This window comes from Cibotium barometz, chromosome 43 (genome assembly GCF_041138505.1).
Source record: "Cibotium barometz isolate CiBa-2024 chromosome 43, ASM4113850v1, whole genome shotgun sequence".
Lineage (NCBI taxonomy): Eukaryota > Viridiplantae > Streptophyta > Polypodiopsida > Cyatheales > Cibotiaceae > Cibotium > Cibotium barometz.
The window spans coordinates 42,972,164-42,991,096 of record NC_141088.1 but is presented as its reverse complement, the minus strand read 5'-3'; the positions used below and the strand labels follow the sequence as shown (position 1 = coordinate 42,991,096).

General features: G+C 39.9%; 1 protein-coding gene across 1 annotated transcript in view; it reads right to left on the bottom strand.

Moving 5' to 3' along the window:
- Nucleotides 1-2,258, bottom strand: part of LOC147613935 (2-oxoglutarate (2OG) and Fe(II)-dependent oxygenase superfamily protein) — a 34,588-nt gene extending 32,330 nt beyond the window's left edge. The window contains exon 1 of the mRNA XM_086781939.1: nucleotides 1,762-2,258. Within this exon, the coding sequence (XP_086638065.1) occupies nucleotides 1,762-2,225 (464 nt within the window). The 5' untranslated portion in view covers nucleotides 2,226-2,258. The remainder of the gene's footprint in view (nucleotides 1-1,761) is intronic.
- Nucleotides 2,259-18,933: the final 16,675 nt, after the last annotated feature.

Here is an 18,933-nt window from a genome sequence, read left to right as displayed (position 1 = left end):
CACTCCCCGTATTTTTTTTCCCATTTTTCCTATTTTTCTGTGGCATGGGAGGCAATCTTGTAGTGGCAGGAGGACCTTGATCTTGGCCTACTGCATCTGTGTATACACTGGAGGTGGCTGACTGTTTTGCACAGGTCGTGGACCTTCTTGATGCTGGCCGACACCCCCTGCTGCTGGCCGGCTGTACATTTCAGCAGGTCGTGGAGTTTGTAGTCCTGTCGGCTGCCCTACAGCAGGCCGACTGCTGTTTGGGGGCCATATAAAATGGCCTCACAGCCCCTTGTCACATTTGTATCATTACGGGATCTTCTTTGTGTATATAGAGCAGAGTTACACGCCTCTCTCTCTCTCTCTCTCTCTCTCTCTCTCATGCTATTGTTTTCTGCATTGCGTTTACTCTAGTATTCCCAGATCTGGTCATCATCTCTGCTGCGCATTCTGACACCAACTTGGCTACCCTAAAGTGAGCATGCCGTGGTGGACGGTAAAACTGCGGTCATGAAAAACCACCCACGCCTCCACAATCTCAAGAGAGACATCGTCAACAAGTTACAAGGAAGATATTGAAGAAGAGATCTACAGGGAAGACACAACTCCTTCAGAAACGCTTCCGCCAAGCAATGAACACTTCATCAGATTGCTCTTGAAGCAAAACAGGTTGCCAAGGCAACAAATTGAGGCCAAAGAAGACGAAGCGACGAAAGAAAAACAAGCTACAGAAGAGGCTGAAAAAGCCAAAGCAGCAACTGAAAAAGCCAAAGAAGAAGCAAAAAAGCCAAAAGAGCTCTCAACCTATTAACCTATTGCATGCTACACTACTTGAGGAGATCGGTTTTCAATAACAGTAGCCTATCCTTATATCGTGCAACAACCAAAGTTGTGTGGCTATTGCTAAGAATCCGATATTTCATGCACGGACCAAGCATATAGAGATCCAGTACCACTTTGTGCAGAAGCAGACCTTGGAGGGAGACATTATCCTTGAATATTGTCCTACCTAGGAGAACACTGCAGACACTTATTCACCGAAGGATTATCTCGGTCAACTATCGGCGTTCATGGTAGCTCCTTAGGTCTTGGGCCACCCCCAGGACCGAACCTGAGAGAGGGTGTTAGCATATATCATCTCCTATTGGTGGCTATTCAAGATTCTACCGGCCCATTTCCATCCTCAAACATTCCCCATATTTCCCCCCATTTTTCCCATATTTTTCTCCTATTTTATGGGCCTTTGAACTTATTCCTCAACCCTAAGCTTGATAAAGAACAATGATGCAAACTTTAATGATGATTAGACAAAGAGAGAAGAGGGAGATAAGTTGTGTGTTCAATGTATTATACGGTACAAAAAGATAATGATGTCTATACAACTTTCAAACCTTTGGCTTGACCAAAAGATTGACTTTAGACCTTCTATTGGCTGCCTATGACCTGATCTCAAAGGGGGATCGGATGATATGTACAAACGAGAGCTTGGCTACTTATAGAGGAAAATTTGTAATCCAATCAATTTTGTCTTTCCACAAAACTTCTTCCAAAAAGTCATCATTTGTGTCCAAAAGGTGTCCCATATATGGGTGTATGTCTTACGCACTTCGGAAGCCTATTGCGCTCAAAATCAGCTCTAAATCTTCTACTAGATCTCTCCTAAAACAATGCCGAATCCAGGACTACTGATGAGGTTATCCATGTCCATAGCTGTGGATGTGACATACCACTTTGCAATGAATAAAGAGTATTTATGTACAAATGATGGGGTACCTGTATGCAGGTGGGTTGTGGGGCCAGTTGGTGGGCTTTCTCCGTGAGAGGGGGAGGGTATGGTGGTCAAAGTAGTCCCGCCAGTCCAGGACCTGATCTTCCTTGATAAGCATGCGATGGCCATAGCCCTCGGAGGCGACGACATCTGGCTTGCAGGCGTACGGGAGCTTCTCGTGGGCGGGAAGGGCGAAGAAGTGGGCGCCCAACTCCATCATTTGCCGCAAAAGCTCTGCGGGCACCCCGTGGTTGACCACCTGGAAGAAACCCCACCGCTCGCAGGCCTGCCCTACCTCTTGCACTAGCTTGGCCTTGTCTCTTGCCTGGGAGAGATCGATGATCGGGACACTATCCTGGTGTGTAAAGGAATTGTGGGCGACTTCTGGCCTCTCTTCAGGTGGCCTTATGTAGGACTTAGGGATGTGTTTTAGGCCTCGCTCAGCCAAGGCTTGGGCTAGCTCTGCCATCGCTGTGTGAGAGAGATTTCCTGTAGAAATTTTGCAAGGGATATGATATATAAGAACACGTCTCCCACGCACATGATAGCCGGCTCATAAAATAAAACACAGCGCCACCGAATAGAATACCTTTTTTGTTTTTTGAGCCGGGGTCAGAGACGAGCACGCTCGTTTCTGAGACTCGAGCAGAAATGCTTTTGTCATTAGCTTCGTCGTCTCGGTCGTGAGAACGGTTTCACTACTTCCTTAAGGCATGACCTCGGAACCAAATAGGACACCCATCACCTTCAAGTTCAAAGTTCTAAATTGGAAGTTACTAATGCTACTTCTACTCCTACCCCTACTGCTATGCTATGCCTGCTCTATAAAGAGCCTGCCACGTGCAAGCCATGGTATGGCAAATAGGTGCTCGTACATCTTCTGCAAAGCGTATAGAGAACCGTAGAGCTTTGAGTGGGACTCAGCAGAGTGGACGAGTCCTTGCATCGAAGCAAAAGGGAGGGAGGGAGCGGGACTCTATCCATCAAAGGAGGGAGGGCAAGGTGCATGTGAGAGAGAGAGAGAGAGAGAGAGAGAGAGAGAGTGGGGGTCTTGTAGGCCGAGTAGAGAGGCTGAGTGCCTATTTTTGAAGTGAGCACATCAGCCAGGATCAACCTGCAGGGTAGCAAGCCTGACTTCATATCTTTGAAGTGTAGAAAGGGGAGCACATCGCTTGCAAAGCAGTGAAGCAATCTCACGAGACAGAAAGAGGGGGTTACATATTCACGAAACAGAGGTGGAGGGGTCCAGCATGTGGAAATGCAGTGTGTCAAATATTGCTAATTAAGGAAATTTATCTCATAAAACAAGATTAAAAATTATGGTAGAAAACCTGTTGGAAAACTTTAATGAAACCTTTTAAAGACTTCGAGAATTTATGCTCCATTAATCAATGCGCACTAAAAAAATGTTGTGGGTGCATATTGGTGAAATTATTTGTTTTTATTAATGGATTTTGCGGGACGTTACTTTTGGTGAAGTTTGTGAACATGTGGGACTAGCGGCTATGTGTGGGTCGTCGAAGCTTCTAGTTATGGAGCTAGCTATCGTGCATAGAGGGGAGGGAGGCATGCTTTGCCTTCCGATTGCAGGTGCAATGCTGCTCTATTTTTGTTCATGTTGTTGTGTATAGAGCGTAAGGAGGCATGTGTTGGCTTTCCAGTGGCTTCGATTGTTGTTGTTGTCGCGTAGGGCATGGAGGCATGCGTTGGTTTTCGATGGCTTCATTGGTGCATTGTTTTGTTCCTGTTGTCGTGGCGGCAGAGAGCGCAAGCAGGCATGCATTGCCTTTCCAATGGCTTCGAATGAAGCTATTCTTTCTGCTTTTGTTTTGGCTCTGCATGCTTTGGCTTTACACTACATGCAAATTCCTCTTTCATTGGAGTTTGCTAGAGTCGAAGCTTCTGGTCATGCAGAGAGCGAATGCAAGCATGTCTTTTTCTCTATTTAATTGAGTGCTCGGACGGTACCTTCTGTGTGGTGTTTTCTTGTTCATTAGTTGGAATGGATCCGAAAAGGAGAGTTGTAGTGGTGTCACCGTTCATACGTTTACGTCTATGCTTGTAGAAAGGTTCATGGCCTCTTCTTTTTGTAGGTTCGTCTAAAAATGATGCCAGATTTTATGAGCGATCCGTTCAAGATTATACTATTTCGACACCTACTTGTCCAAGATTCAGTGCTGAGAAGAAGGCAAAGATGCTAGAAGTTTCTCTCACACTGTTAGAGTTGGTAGTGGTAATATAGACTTGTCTTTTGGGAGCCACTCAAAGAATTCATGTGTGTGCCGAATGCATGAAAGGTTTATTTTCTCTTGAAAAAGGCGGGACATTGAATCATTTGCATTTCCAAATGGTTGTGAGGCTTATGGCACCGTCTCTTATATCAGTCGATAAAATGATTAAGAGATATATGAGTTGGCATGTGGATAAACCGCTAAGGGTTTTGATTATGTGTCACGGTTTAAAACAAGTTCATATGCAAACTTTCGAAGGTATGCTAGGGTACTATATGAAAGATTTGCATAAACTACACTTCAGGTTCTTCACACATAATATTACAACTGAGGAGCTCAGTGAGGGTCGTCAAGTCTACACTCTGTATGGGCAAGCAGATTTGAAAAATAAGGTGTGCTTGATAGCACTGAATCTTTTTGATAGATGTTATGTCTATATGGACAGCTACATTGTCAACAAATTGGGTGCAGATCTTGATTTGACTTTGCGTTGAAGATGTTGCAAACAGGAAAGTATTATCCAATAGCTTCTTGGGTCATTCCAAAGTGGGACATAGTATGGACAGAAAGCATGCAAATGCAATTTGGAAAGTTATGAGAATGTCATTGTTATGTAGCTCGTAGGCTGCTAAATGGGGAGCTCGACTAGCCTCCGAGACCGTCCACTAGAGCATGGGCGATGAGTGAGCCAGGGTTCAGGGGAGAGAGTGCCCAGGCGTAGTCCCGCCGGGGCGGTCGGACATGTGTGGGCAAGCAAGCAGAGCTCATTCTCTCTATGGTTGGGTGGTGATCTAGAGCTCTTCTCCACCAACGTCCATGCATTGTCACTATAGGTACATAACATTGCTATTAGAACACCGATTTTATTCAGTCGGGGTCTGCGCATGACTGGGGGGTCAAGCCCACTCAATGGTTTTGAACCATTCAATTTCAAATCGGATCTTAGCTGGACTGTGTGGAGAAGGAGGCACAATAGCCATAGAGGAGGAAGAAGGTGACTATCCCTCTCTCTCTCATTATCAGCGTACATCAGGAATAAGACACATGTTAACCACACTAGTTAACATCATTTTTCAAGCTCTGATCCTCTTGATTGGCATGGCCTCTAGTTCTTCTCTGGGTTCTTTTTCAAGTTTGTCAAGGCCTAATACATTGATCACTTGATTTTTTGCTAACGGTGGTGGTTGGTACTGGTGGAAGCACAACTGCCTATTGTGGTAAAGGCATATCTCTCAGAAGCGGTTGGGTGGTCGCGCACTGGGTACATATCTCCTCCAGGTCTTCTTGGTGGATATGGGCAGTTATACATCCCATGCCTTGGTTCATTACAATTATACCAAATGAGCTCATGTTCTTGCCTTCTTGGTCCTCTTCTAGTCTCTTGTGGTGCTTATGATCAAGGGTTTTGCATCAAGTTGAGACTCAAGATTTCCAACTATTGAGTTAATTTATGGAGAAGCTCATGTTGTGAGGTTTCAACGGGTGGTGGTGGTGGTGTTTCTAAGGCTGCTGATGCTCTTTGTGCCAAGTTAAGTGTTGGAGCCTTGGAAGTGTCTTCCTCTCTCCTCACCATGTCCAGGTCCAATCTAGGCCTATGTGCTTGATATCTCAACTTTTTATCTTTTTCCCTAGCCACCCTAAAGGAGGAAATAATCCAGTAACAAACCTATCCCTCTTCAAAAAAATTGGTGCTGCTTCTTCAGGTGGAAGAGAGGCACTCCATCTAGTCCACAAATCCTAAAATTTAGTTTCATACCTTTGAAAATCTTGGAGAGACTCTTGTTGATGTAAGTGCAACTGGAGTATCTCCTTTTCCATATTTTTGTAAGAACGCTTGGCAGAGGATCTCCCATCCATCCTTGTGTTAAAGGGAAAATGCCTTTAACATGCTGAAGAATGTTGTGGTGTTAATGCACATGTAAAACAAAAAGAGATGCACAGAGAGACAAAGGATGGATTAATTGTAAAGAAAGAGAGATTAACACTCATGAACATAATTAAGGCATGACAACAAGGATTAATGAACATGCATAATTAGGGCATAAACATAGGATCATACTATCATCTCCTCTCCATATAAGATACAATAGGGTGGGGTGCTTTATATAGCAATGGATGAGTGACTCTTGGGCTACCCACTAGCCCACTTTCTAGTGTAACCCCCCAAGCATGTGGGTGTTCCCCACTCTCTTATGTAAACTCCATGGGTGTTCCCCACTCTCCTATGTAACCGCCAAACCACTCCTCATGCTTGTAATCCCTTTTTCTTGAATGGACAATTACCCTTGATGAAGTAATCCCAATCTATCTTAGTGCTAATATAAGTGGATGCTACCATCCTACTAAGAGTGTGTGCACATGGAGCGCATGCACACAGGCTAACACTTGGCACACCCGATGGGTCAGATTCCCAATCCGATGACTCAAACCCACAAGTATAGGGCCATGCTAGTGTCGTTCACATAACATATATCATAGTGTAAGTATAGTGCAACCATTTTATGGCAACATGCAAGGGCTGGGAACCCATAAAATACAATGCCATCCACACATCATCATATAAAATGAGAACATAAAACCATGTATGAATCAGAATGTCCACACTCCAAGAGCATGGAGCATACCATGTATCTAGCATCTGGACACCATCATAAAGATATTGGCATGTAAGTCGATGTAGCCTCCAGCATTGCATCATAGGCAGAATCAAGCGTATCTGAATTACAAGTCGAGAAGTTTGACTTTGGAGTGGGGATTGACAGCTAGAATTGACATTTGTTTATCTAACTACACCTTATCCATACGACCATCCTGTGTGCCTGGAATATCATCACAAGCATGCATGGTAGACCCAAGCAACAATGAGACCTCCACATGAGTATCAAGAACCTAAAAAATAGACTCAAAGAGAGCCCTCACATATGTATCATTGCTAGCCAAAGCTAGCTCCTCTAGATCATCATCAAGAATAGAGATATTGATATGCAAAACATTATCATCAGCATCCTGCAATACCGTAGAGAGAGATAGGGAAGAGGAATTAGCACATGAATCATCTAACTCCAATAAATTAGTAGAGCTCCTGACTATCTGACATGTCAGCAGTAAGAGTCGGATGTCCAACACAAGAACTATCATGAGAAAGAATCACATTTGAACCATCATCTAGGCCATCCGCCCACCCACTAGACCCATAGGGACATGCGAGAACACCTAGCTCTCCTAGCTCTTCTTGTCCTACCATGCTTCCTTAGACTGCACCAAACCCGTCTTGATTTCCTGGCTATCAAGGTCCCTATTTTGTTACACCATGTTCTTGCTTTCACTCTCCCTCTTCTCTAGGGATGCATACAATGTAAGTAGCTCATTATGGGATTCTCTAAATCTCTTCATGATGCAAACACTATTTGCATGCTTACCCTTAAAAAATTTGCACTTCACATGGTCACAACAATACTGGCCATAATTAGCATTCACACACATGACTTATCTAGCATGCTGAAGAACGTTGTAGTGTTAATGCACATGTAAAACAAAAAGAGATGCATGGAGAGACAAAGGATGGATTAATTACAAAGAAATAAAGAAAAAGAGAGATTAATGCACCCATGAACATAATTAAGGCATGAAAAGGATTATTGAACATACATAATTGGGGCATAAACGTAGGATCATATTATCATCTCCTCTCCATACAAGATACAATGGGGTGGGGTGATTTATATAGCAGTGGATGAGTGACTCTTGGGCTACCCCACTAGCCCACTCTCTAGTGTGATACCCCAAGCATGTGGGTGTTCCCCACTCTCCTATGTAACCTCCATGGGTGTTCTCCACTCTCCTATGTAACCTCCAACCACTCCTTATGCTTGTAACCCCCTTTTATTGAATGGAAAATTACCCCTATAATGAAGTAATCCCACTCTATCTTAGTGCTAATATAAGTGGATGCTACCCTCCTACTAAGAGTGTGTGCACATGGAGTGCATGCACACACGGGCTAACACCTTGGTAGCCTATGGGAGGGTGCCATACCAGGTTTTAGCTTCCTCTTTTAGAACAAGGGGGAAAGAAATCAATCAAAATCCAGGCCACATGCCTTGTAATTAAGTCTCGGATGCCACCGCCACAGTGGCACTTAAGCCTGGTGGTCTTCCTTCAATCACTCAAAATCTGAGCCGCCACTTAATTTCACATGTCAGCGGAGTGACTGAATTGACTCTATGGTGCCCTCCAAATGATAGCTGCCACTTAATTTCACATGCCAACGTGGTGATTGAATCGACTCTATGGTGCCCTCCAAATGATCATGATGACAGGTATTGACTCTATGGTGCCCTCCAAATGATAGCCGCCACTTAATTTCACATGCCAACGCGGTGACTGAATCGACTCTATGGTGCCCTCCAAATGATCATGACTGGTATTGACTCTATGGTGCCCTCCAAATGATAGCCGCCACTTAATTTCACATGCCAACGCGATGACTGAATCGACTCTATGGTGCACTCCAAGTGATCATGACTAGTATTAGGTAATTAATGGCACTCTAATCTTAATGAAATCCAAACATTCATGTAGCCGACTGCACCCGACTGCACCTTTGATCCAAATCCTGTTGGAATCCTGGTGGTGGTCTGAATAATCTGAGTGACTAGTGTCATTTAGTGCACTGAACTTAATTGCATGCAAGCCCGATGGTGGTCTTCAATCAAAATCCGAGCTACCACTTAATTTCACATGCCAAATCCGAGCCGCTGCTCAATCACATGCAAGCTCGATGATTGGTAATTAGAAGCTCGGTGGCAGATGTCCAAATAATAATGAGCCACCTTCAATCAAGGTGAATTATATTCAATGGGCCTGTCCTCAATATGCCATCGTGGTGGCTGGCTAAGGCCTAATTACCTTCCCCACCTTAAGCATTTACTGCACACTGAACTTAATCGCATGCAAGCCCAGTGGTGGTCTCCCTTCAATCAATCAAAATCCGAGCCGCCACTTAATTTCATATGCCAAATTCGAGCTGCCACTCAATCGCATGCAAGCCCGGTGGGGCTGGTAATTAGAAGCTCAGTGGTGGCAGATGTCCAAATAATCATGAGCCACCTTCAATCAAGGTAAATTATATTCAATGGGTCTGTCCTCAATATGCCACCGTGGTGGCTGGCTAACGCCTAATTACCTTCCCCACTCTACTTAACCTCTACTCTTCCATTTCCTTGCTCCCTTGCACTCTTCTTGAACCTATCCCCTCTCACACTCCCTTGCACTCTTCTTGCAACTTCTATCCCCTCCCACAATGGATCCCCGCGGATGCACTGAGCTCCAAAACGTGTCAGTCCCCTCTGCACAGGCTGAGAGCTCCTCACACAACCTTCAAAACCCCTCTACATAGGCCGAGAGCTCTTCACAATCTGAGAGCTTCTCACACGATCTCCCCCTGGTCTTGATATCATGAGTTATGGGATCTCCTCCTCAAATATCTCTGTCAACTTCACCAAGTTGATAGATTCAGTGGACACGAAGGATGGATTCATCATCTCTGTAAAGGTAACAGGATCAACATCGATGAAGGATTTATTGAAAAGGCGCTAAAAATTCATGGAGGCGACTTGCAAGCATAATTCTTGGAGAAGAAGTGGAAGAAAAAGGATGTTTTAGATTTATTCCCCAACGCTCAGATTAGTGCAGATGGTGGAATCAAGGTTTCAAAGCTTGCCTGATGATTATCAGAAAGAGTTGAAAAAGATAAGGCAGTTCTTTCCTGATACGAGGGGAACATTGAAATTCTGGCATGTTCAAGCAGCAGTAGAGATAATGAATAAACGTTCGATCTCTTTCTGGAAGGTGATCTCCAAGAGCATGCTACTTAACTTGCACAATTTCTTGAATGGCAAATCCAATTGTCACCTCAAGCAATGAGTGTTGGAATGTACCTGATGGGAAATCACCTCAAAAAATGCATTGAGCAAGTCGAGAAGTAGATCAAAACTCTAAACATGAAAGCCACCGATGCAGGACAACATGAGAGAACCCTTAGGAAGGGTGTGAAGCGAGGGTAGAGGAGGCAAAAGCGAAGGCCTTGCAGGCAGCACGAGAGCAAGCTGAGGCCGCTGAAAGATTGGCAGAGATAGAAAAATAGGAAAGAGAAGAAGCAGAGAATCACATCGAGGAGCTGAATCAATAGCTTCGAGATATTCGAACACATGGGGACGATGCAGAGGAAGAGCTAGAAAGGACGAAGCAGACACTTACAAATCAGACAGCCGAAAAGGAGCTCCTCTACAAACGGCTCTATAGTGTAAGATTCCTCCCCAGCCCTTCAAGATGTCTAGTTTCTTCCCCTGTAATCAATCCCCTTTTCAGAATAATAAAAGATCTTGTTTCTACCTGTTTTGGCCTAGAGAGAGAAAATATTATAGAGAGAGATAATTTAGTTTTTAGATATCTTTTGATGGAAAAATACCCTTTCTTATTAAAACAAATTCTTCCCAAAACAGAAATTTAAAAAGAAATTCCTGAGATGCATTAGAAATAAATTATAATCTGCTCTCAAAAGACCTTAACCTAAGGGTCCAGATTTTCTGAAAATTTTGGATTAAGGTTTTGAGGGACCTATAAGATTAATCCAAATGTAGGGAGGAGATAAATTGAAGAAATAAAGAAAAATCCCCCAAAAATGAGTAAATACTCACATAAGATAAGGAGTGGACTAAGGACCAAAGAAAACATTTAAAAATTTGATTTTTGACACCTCGGAGTGGGGATTCCCCCTCATGAAGGAGGTTCCCTTTTTCTCATCATTACCCCTCAATTTTAAATCAATTAAATGAGATATTTCATATCTCCTCTCTCCTATTTCAAGTCTAGTTCCAAAAAGTAAGCTGAACTGACCCAAAAATGGTCAAAATTTGACCAAATTGATCTGGAAAATTCTAAAATCAGTTTGCTTGGTTTGAGGCTCACTTTTTCCTATAAATAGAAGCCTCCCTCTTTGTAAAAGCTTAATAGTGTTTATGCATTGTTACTCTACTCCTACCCAGAGCCAATTACATTGAATTTTCTTGATAATTCAATTGTTTTTTACTTAATCCTCTCCAAAGTAATTGGTGGCCACTCTTGATCCAAACAAGAGTAGAAGCCTCAATCCCTCAATCCAAAGGAAAGCTTACAAACTCCATGTAAGCTAAATTCTTCTTACTCTTTAATTTTAAATCTATGCTTTTCTTGATTTTCTTGTTTTTTATAGTTGATTAAAGTAAATTCTGATGCTATGCCTTGATGAAAAGGCCATCCCTTCTCTTTCTTACAATTCAGCCTTTCTTTATCCTAGAATGATTAACAAAAAGATTAATTAAACTTTTTTTATTGTTTACTCTCTTGGAAATTAAAAATTGTGTAGATTAGGATCCTAGATATCTAATTGGTTAATATAAGTTTAAAATAGAAGGATAAAAATGAGAAATGGTCAGCCATACAAAGGAGGTTATGGCAAAATTTTCTAGAATTTTGCTACAAGTTTAAAATAGAAGGATAAAAATGAGAAATGGTCAGCCATACAAAGGAGGTTATGGCAAAATTTTCTAGAATTTTGTGGAAAAGAAAGTTTATTTTTATGTTATTCCAAAAGAGTAATTCCCACCGTTTGTGCATTCTAAAAGAAATATTCTAAATTATTCCATGTACATATTCACCTATGAATATGCATGGATATCACTGATATTGATTATTGAATTCAATTTCTATGCACAGAAAGATGCATATTGAAATTCTTTTATTATAAAAGTGTTATTTTCATTGAATTTAATTTCTATGCATAGAAAGATGCATAATGGAAAATTTTTTTATTATAAAAGTGTTATTTTCATTGAATTTAATTTCTATGCATAGAAAGATGAATAATGGGAATTTTTTTATTATAAAAGTGTTATTTTCATTGAATTTAATTTCTATGCATAGAAAGATGCATATTGGAAACTTTTTTATTATAAAAGTGTTATTTTCATTGAATTTAATTTCTATGCATAGAAAGATGCATAATGGAAAATTTTTTATTATAAAAGTGTTATTTTCATTGAATTTAATTTCTATGCATAGAAAGATGCATAATGGAAATTTTTTTATTATAAAAGTGTTATTTTCATTGAATTTAATTTCTATGCATAGAAAGATGCATATTGGAAATTTTTTTATTATGAAAGTGTTATTTTCATTGAATTTAATTTCTATGCATAGAAAGATGTATAATGGAAAATGTTTTTTATTACAAAAGTGTTATTCCTATTAAAATTGATTTTATGCATAAAGAAATTCTTTTAAAAGTGTTATTCCCATTGAAGTTGATTTTCATGCATAAATAGATGCATAAAGAATTTTTATATCAAAATTAGATTCTATTTAATTCTATGTTTAATTTCTATGAGTATTTGATAAATGAATAAGTAAATACTCTAAGAGAGAAATTTCTATCGTTTTATACTCTCACGGATTGTAAAAAGAAAACTCAAGAAATCTATCGAGATCAAAATATTCAAATAAATGATTAATTTATTCCTCATTGGAATTCATAATTAATTTAGAAATTAGTTAAGTGAATACTCAAAGAAAGAAATTCAGTAAAATAGTAACTGAAATATCACCCCCTTTTTTGAGAAAGATAGTTCAGGAAAAATCTTATTAGACTCGAACCTTGAATCAGACTATGACCAAAAGATTCAACAGTAGCTGGTAGAATCGGATGCAACTTGTGCCAAAAGTCAGCAGCAGCAAGTGGAGGTTCTAAAGGAGAACATCCACACCCTTAGGATGAGAGAGGTAGGAATCAAGACGCAGATTGCTCGTCAGACTGTGATACTCACAGCCGCAATAGTTAAATCGAATGAATATCCTCTTGCGATGGGAATGAATGCTCCTACGTGCTCTATGTGCAAAGGGCATATCATAGATGTATGCATGATTAGATGGCCCCAGTGCCACCACCCTCTGCATGTGTTTTGCTTTGGGATATTTGTGCATGCAAAATCGAGATTCAGAGTTTTTTTTATGCCAATGCTGCTGTCTTGGGAAAAAATGATGTGCCTGCTTGCTGTCTGCGAATATCCACAGCGAGAAAGTAGAAGCTGCAATGGCATTCCAAATTGCTCATACATGTGAAAAGAGAAATGAACTTGACCAGGCTAAAGGAAACGAGCCTGAAGAAATGAAATGAAATGAAATGATATATTAACGTCTTCAAAAGGCCAAAATGACCTATGAGACCAAAAAGGTTACAACAATTGGTGGATCTGATACAATGTCTGTGTAAGGAAAGCTAAAAACAACTAAACAACTAACTGAAACTGAAACAACTATGAGGAAAAGTACGGTACCAAGAACCAACCTTGCTGGAAGGAGCGAGAAAGGCTGAAGGAGCTCGAAGAAATCGAAGAAAAGAACCCACCTTGCCCGAAGGAGCGAGAAAGGAAGAAGCCTAAGCGTGGAAGGCAATCTGGTGAAGGGAGCTCAAAGTAGAAAGAAGATGTATAATCTCTGAAATGTATTGATGTGTATAATCTATGAAATAAATTCATTATTGCCAATGTTTATCCTTCGATTATTGCCCAGGATCACAACTTTCAATTTTTCCCTTATTAAGGCCCAGGATCACAACTTTCAACTTTCCCTTATTAAGCTAATTTAGGACCGCAAACTAGTGCAGTGGTAGTACTAGGAAGTGGTTGGTCTCTCTTTTTAGGGATCTTAACCAGCACGGTGGTAGTACAGGATAAGTGGTCACTAGTGCGATTGTTTAACCAGCGGCACGGTGGTAGTATTGGATAAGTTATCACCAGCGCGGTGGTTGGTATCGGCGGCAGACAAATCACACGATATTTAATTTAGGACAGTGGTAGTCACCAGCACAGTGATATTTAATTTAATTAAGCTAATTTAGGACCGCAACCAGCGCAGTGGTAGTACTAGGAAGTGGTTGGTCTCTCTTTTTAGGGATCTTAACCAGCACGGTGGTATTATTGGATAAGTTATCACCAGCGCGGTGGTTGGTATCGGCGGCAGACAAATCACACAATATGATGGTGGTACCAACATGGTGGTTGGTTGTTCATGATAACCAGCACAGTGGTAGTATTAGATAAGTAATCACCAGCGCGGTTGTTGGTATCGCACTAATCACACGATGTTTCATTTGTACGAGATGAATGCCATAAAAAACATTTTCTGTGCTTCATCTTCGATGTTGTGCGTCCAAGTTGTTTCTTCTTTGTTTCAGGGGATACCAGCATAGCTAATGTCGCCCTCTTTGTAGCTAATTGATCTAAGCTGTGCACCCCTTTCACTTTCTGCACATGCCATCTCTCAGGTTAGAAAACAGTGTCTCTTGTGCGTGCATCTTCTGAGGTGTTGGCAGTGTTGTCACTCTACATATTGCCATTGCCATGGAGACCATCAGACAAAGATCATCTAGCTTAAGAGGCGAGCAAAACAAAGAAGATAGAGACCACCGAGCTGGTGAGGCCAGCAAAGCAAAGTGATCAGATAGAGACCACCGAGCTTGTCAAGTGAGCAAAGCAAAGAAGACAACTTACCAGGGTAAAGAAGACAATGCCACACCAAATTGTGCAGCTTGTAGGGCAGGGGACGATCTTGCCATTTCCATGGAGACAATCAGACAAAGACCAGCTAGCTGGTGAGGCGAGTAAAGAAAAGAAGACAAAGAAAACAAACATAATACCTTACAACGTAGGAGGCGGTAGGTTCTAACACAGCGTGGCAGGTTATGTACTTTATTCAAAACATTCGCTAGAGTAGGAGGCCTGAAAATTCAAAAGTTCACGGGGTATTGAAATTTTCACTCGTCGTGGTTTCCCCCCTCTCCGGGGATACACGTCAGCAAAATCTTGCCAATTAGCTACTGTTGTGCATGCTTTAAGACTTTGGAAACATTATTTAATGGGATCTGAATTCTTAATCAAGACAGACCAGTAAAGCATTCATCATTTGTTGACCCAATCATTAATCTCTGATTGACATATCAAGTGGGCTTCATTTATCCAAAGTTTTCAACCCATGATTCAATATCAACCAGACAAAGAAAATGTTGTGGGAGATGCTTTAAGTAGACATTTTACAACATTTCTGTTATTCAAAGTGAACCATTGAGTCCTATGAGAGAATCCTATTATAATGGACCCAAATTTTATTGAAGTTTGGACTAAGCTTAGAGACAATAATTGGAACCCTATTGGTGATTATTCATGCCATGATGGTTATCTTTTCTACCAAAAGAGATTTTGTATTACACTAGTCTCTAGAGAATTATTTTGGCCTCATCTTAAACAACATGTAGCAAAATTTATGGCTGAATGTTTTGTTTTTCAGAAAATTAAAAGCTACAAAGGTAAAACCCGAGGACTTCTTTTTCCTCTACCAATTCCTAATGATATTGGGGAACAAATATCTATGGACTTCATTACAGGTTTGCCTACTACATCGAGTCATAATGATATGATTTGGACTATAGTTGATTGTTAAAGTAAGCAAGCATATTTCTTACCTTGTAAGAAAAATTTGACTTCTTATCAAGTTGTGAATATGTTTGGACTATAGTTGATTGTTAAAGTAAGCAAGCATATTTCTTACCTTGTAAGAAAATTTTGACTTCTTATCAAGTTGTGAATATGTTTATCAAACAAATCTTTGTACATCACAGATTGCCAAAAGTCATTGTTTCTAATAGAGACTCAAGATTTTGTAGTAACTTTGGGATCACTCTATTCTCCAGCTTAGGCACTAAAGTAGATTTTTCCACAGCTTTCCATTCGGAAACGAATGGACAAACTGAGGTTACGCTTATAACAATACTCCTCATTTGGCTACTGGTCGAGCACCTTTCAAAACTGTGTATGGAAAACTTTTGCCTATTCCAACAACTAGAATTTTCCACAAAATCGAAGCTGCTCAATCCCCTATCGATTTCTATTGCTCATGCTCAAGAAAAATATGTTAAGAAAGCAAACCATAAATGTAAAGCGGTATCTTTTGAAATTCAAGATTATGTACTTTTAAGAATTGAAAAGTGTCGACTTAAGAGTGTTGAAAAATTCCCAGCTGTTAAGCTTGCCCCAAGATTTTATGGACCTTTTAAGGTGATTCACAAAATTAATGATCTCGCATATAAACTTGAATTACCTTCTCATTGGCAGATTCATAACTCATTTCATGTTAGCTTGTTGGGTCAATGCATGCTTGGGTGTAGCCATTTTTAGTGAGGTTCAGGGAATTTTTTGTATATAGGTAACTTGCCTGACCCATAACTTATACATTGCTCAATCGAATTTGACAAACTTGGTATCCAACCACAGTAGTACACATTCCAATCTTCAATATGAGACCAAAAAAACACAAAAGTAAAATTTATAATCTGATCATTAAATTGTTACAAGTTCGATGTGGCATGTGAGGCATGTGTTCTAAATAGCATATATTATAACACTTTATGCAAAAACATCAAAAATTTGTTCTTCACATACATGCAACCAAGTAATCATTCTAAAGTACACTACGTGAGCTTCTCCTCAACCATAGGACACATCCAATTGAGAACATCTGGTATGGTTTAAGGGACCTCCAATGTTGTGCTAAAATTTTGCATACCCATTCGAGGGCACGCTCCATAACTTTTTTTTGGTTTGTTGAAAACCTAAACAGATTGAAAAAATGGAATCCACACTCGTGAGACTAGTGCATGCTTAAAACACTGATAGTTAGTGATATCAGTATCTTGATTCACCCTGGAATGGAAGAAATTGAAAATGTTTAATTTTTGCATGTGCAAAGATCTTTTAATAAATCCAACACTATTTACAATTTTTCATTGCTTCTTTTTTCCTGTAGTTCCTTGCTATATGACTCATAAGCATAGGTCATTGCAGTTCACATTGCACACCATCAAATCCGATAGCGTGCCCTTTGTACTATAATTTCTTTCTACTAGTTTGAGCTTATGACTTTCATAAGCAATGGGATGTCTGTCTTGTATAAGAACAACAGTAAAGCCTTTTCCACTTGCATCAATAACTACAACAAAGAATGGTCATTGAAAATTTGGTAGTGTAAGAACTCCTCCATGGGTCAATGAAGGAATGATCCTGTTTGCTAGTCCAGTCAAAATTTCTAGCTTTCTTAAGAAGTTCAGTCAAAGGATGTGCAATGTATGCAAAATTTCTAATGAACTTCCTGTAGTAGCTACATAATCTAAGAAAAGATCAGAGTTCATGAATATCACGTGGTCTAGGCCAATAGCAATGCTTTCAATATTTTTGGGGTCTACTCGAATACCATCAACAGAAACAATGTGTCCTAGATATTCAATTTCATCTTGAAATAATTTGCTCTTTTTAGAATTGACATAGAGTTGATTCTCTTGAAGAAGTGAGAACACTTTTTCTAAATGTTGTTTGTGCCCTTAACGATTCTTACTAAAAACTAAGATCTCATAAAAAATACTATAACAAAATTTTGATATTTCAAGAATATTCTATTCATCATTCTGTTGAAAGTATCTGGAGTGTTAGTCAAACCGAATGGCATAACTAAAAACTCATAAATGTCCAGTTTAGGTTCTGAAAGCAATCTTGAAGATATCCCCTTTGTCTATTTGAATACAATGATAACCAGACTTTAGATCAATCTTGCTAAAGACTTGGGATCCCTTAAGCTTATTTTAGTAAGTCATCCACTCGAGGTATCGGATATCGATTCTTGATAGTAATCTTGTTTAGTGCATAATAATCGATACACAATCGATATGTTCCATTCTTCTTTTTAACGAGAAGAACCAGAGCACCAAATGGAGAACTACTGGGTCTAATCAAGTCTTTCTCTAATAGTTCTTCAACTTGCCTTTGGATCTCTTTTTGCTCAAACATGTTGACTCTATAAGGAGCTTTACATGGCAGTGAGCTACCAGGAATTATCTTAATTCTATGGTCTTCTGGATGCGATTTGGGTAAGCCAGGTGGTAAATCATCTATGAAGCAATTAGAGAACTTAGAGATGAAAGGGTCATGAGACACATTTGATTTGTAGTCATCCTGGGCAGTAAGTTGGTTGACAAAAATAAAAAATTTCTTCTCCTTTTTCCGTATAGCTCTTTTTGCTTGAGTATGACTCAAAAATGGCCCTAACTCACCTTTGGTCTAACATTGAAGATAAATTTCTTGGTCACCTTTTATTAACCACATGGTATGGGTTTCATAGTCAATCTGGGGATTATGCTCATGTATCCATGGCATACCTAAGATGACATCCACACCTTGCAAATTAGCCACTAGGAATGTTTTCTTTTCTTTTAGTGAACCCATTCCTAATTCTAAATCCTTAACCTCTTTTGTGCAGTTATACTTAGTATCTTGAAATGCATCTTTTACTTTATGACTAGAGTATGATGCATCTAGGTTAAGTGCTTTAAATGACTTTTTAGAAATGAAATCATGTGAGCTACCATCATCATGCAATATAGAAATTGATTTTCCTTTTATTTTCCCTTGAATTCTCAATAAAGCATGAATTGAAAACGTACCTTCATCTGAATAGTCAGGATTAGAGTTGCCCTCTTGCTTGAAAGAATCATAGTCATCTTATTCAATAATGTTGAGTCAAGCCATCGATTATGAATTGTTCTTTTTGTCAGGAAAGTTTTGCACAAGGTGTCCTTTTATAACATCCAAAGATTCGATTCTTTGGTTGACCATTCGAGAGTTTGTTGTTGTTGTCCTTCCGAACATCTTCTTTAGCCTTTTGCATCCTGGATTTATCAAAAGTACTAGAAGGGAAAGAAGATTTAGTGGACTTTGTAAAAAAATTATCCCTGTATCGTGAAATCTCTAGATATAGAAGTTTTACATTCTGAATTTAAAGTGAGGTCCATAACAGAACTAAGGTCAT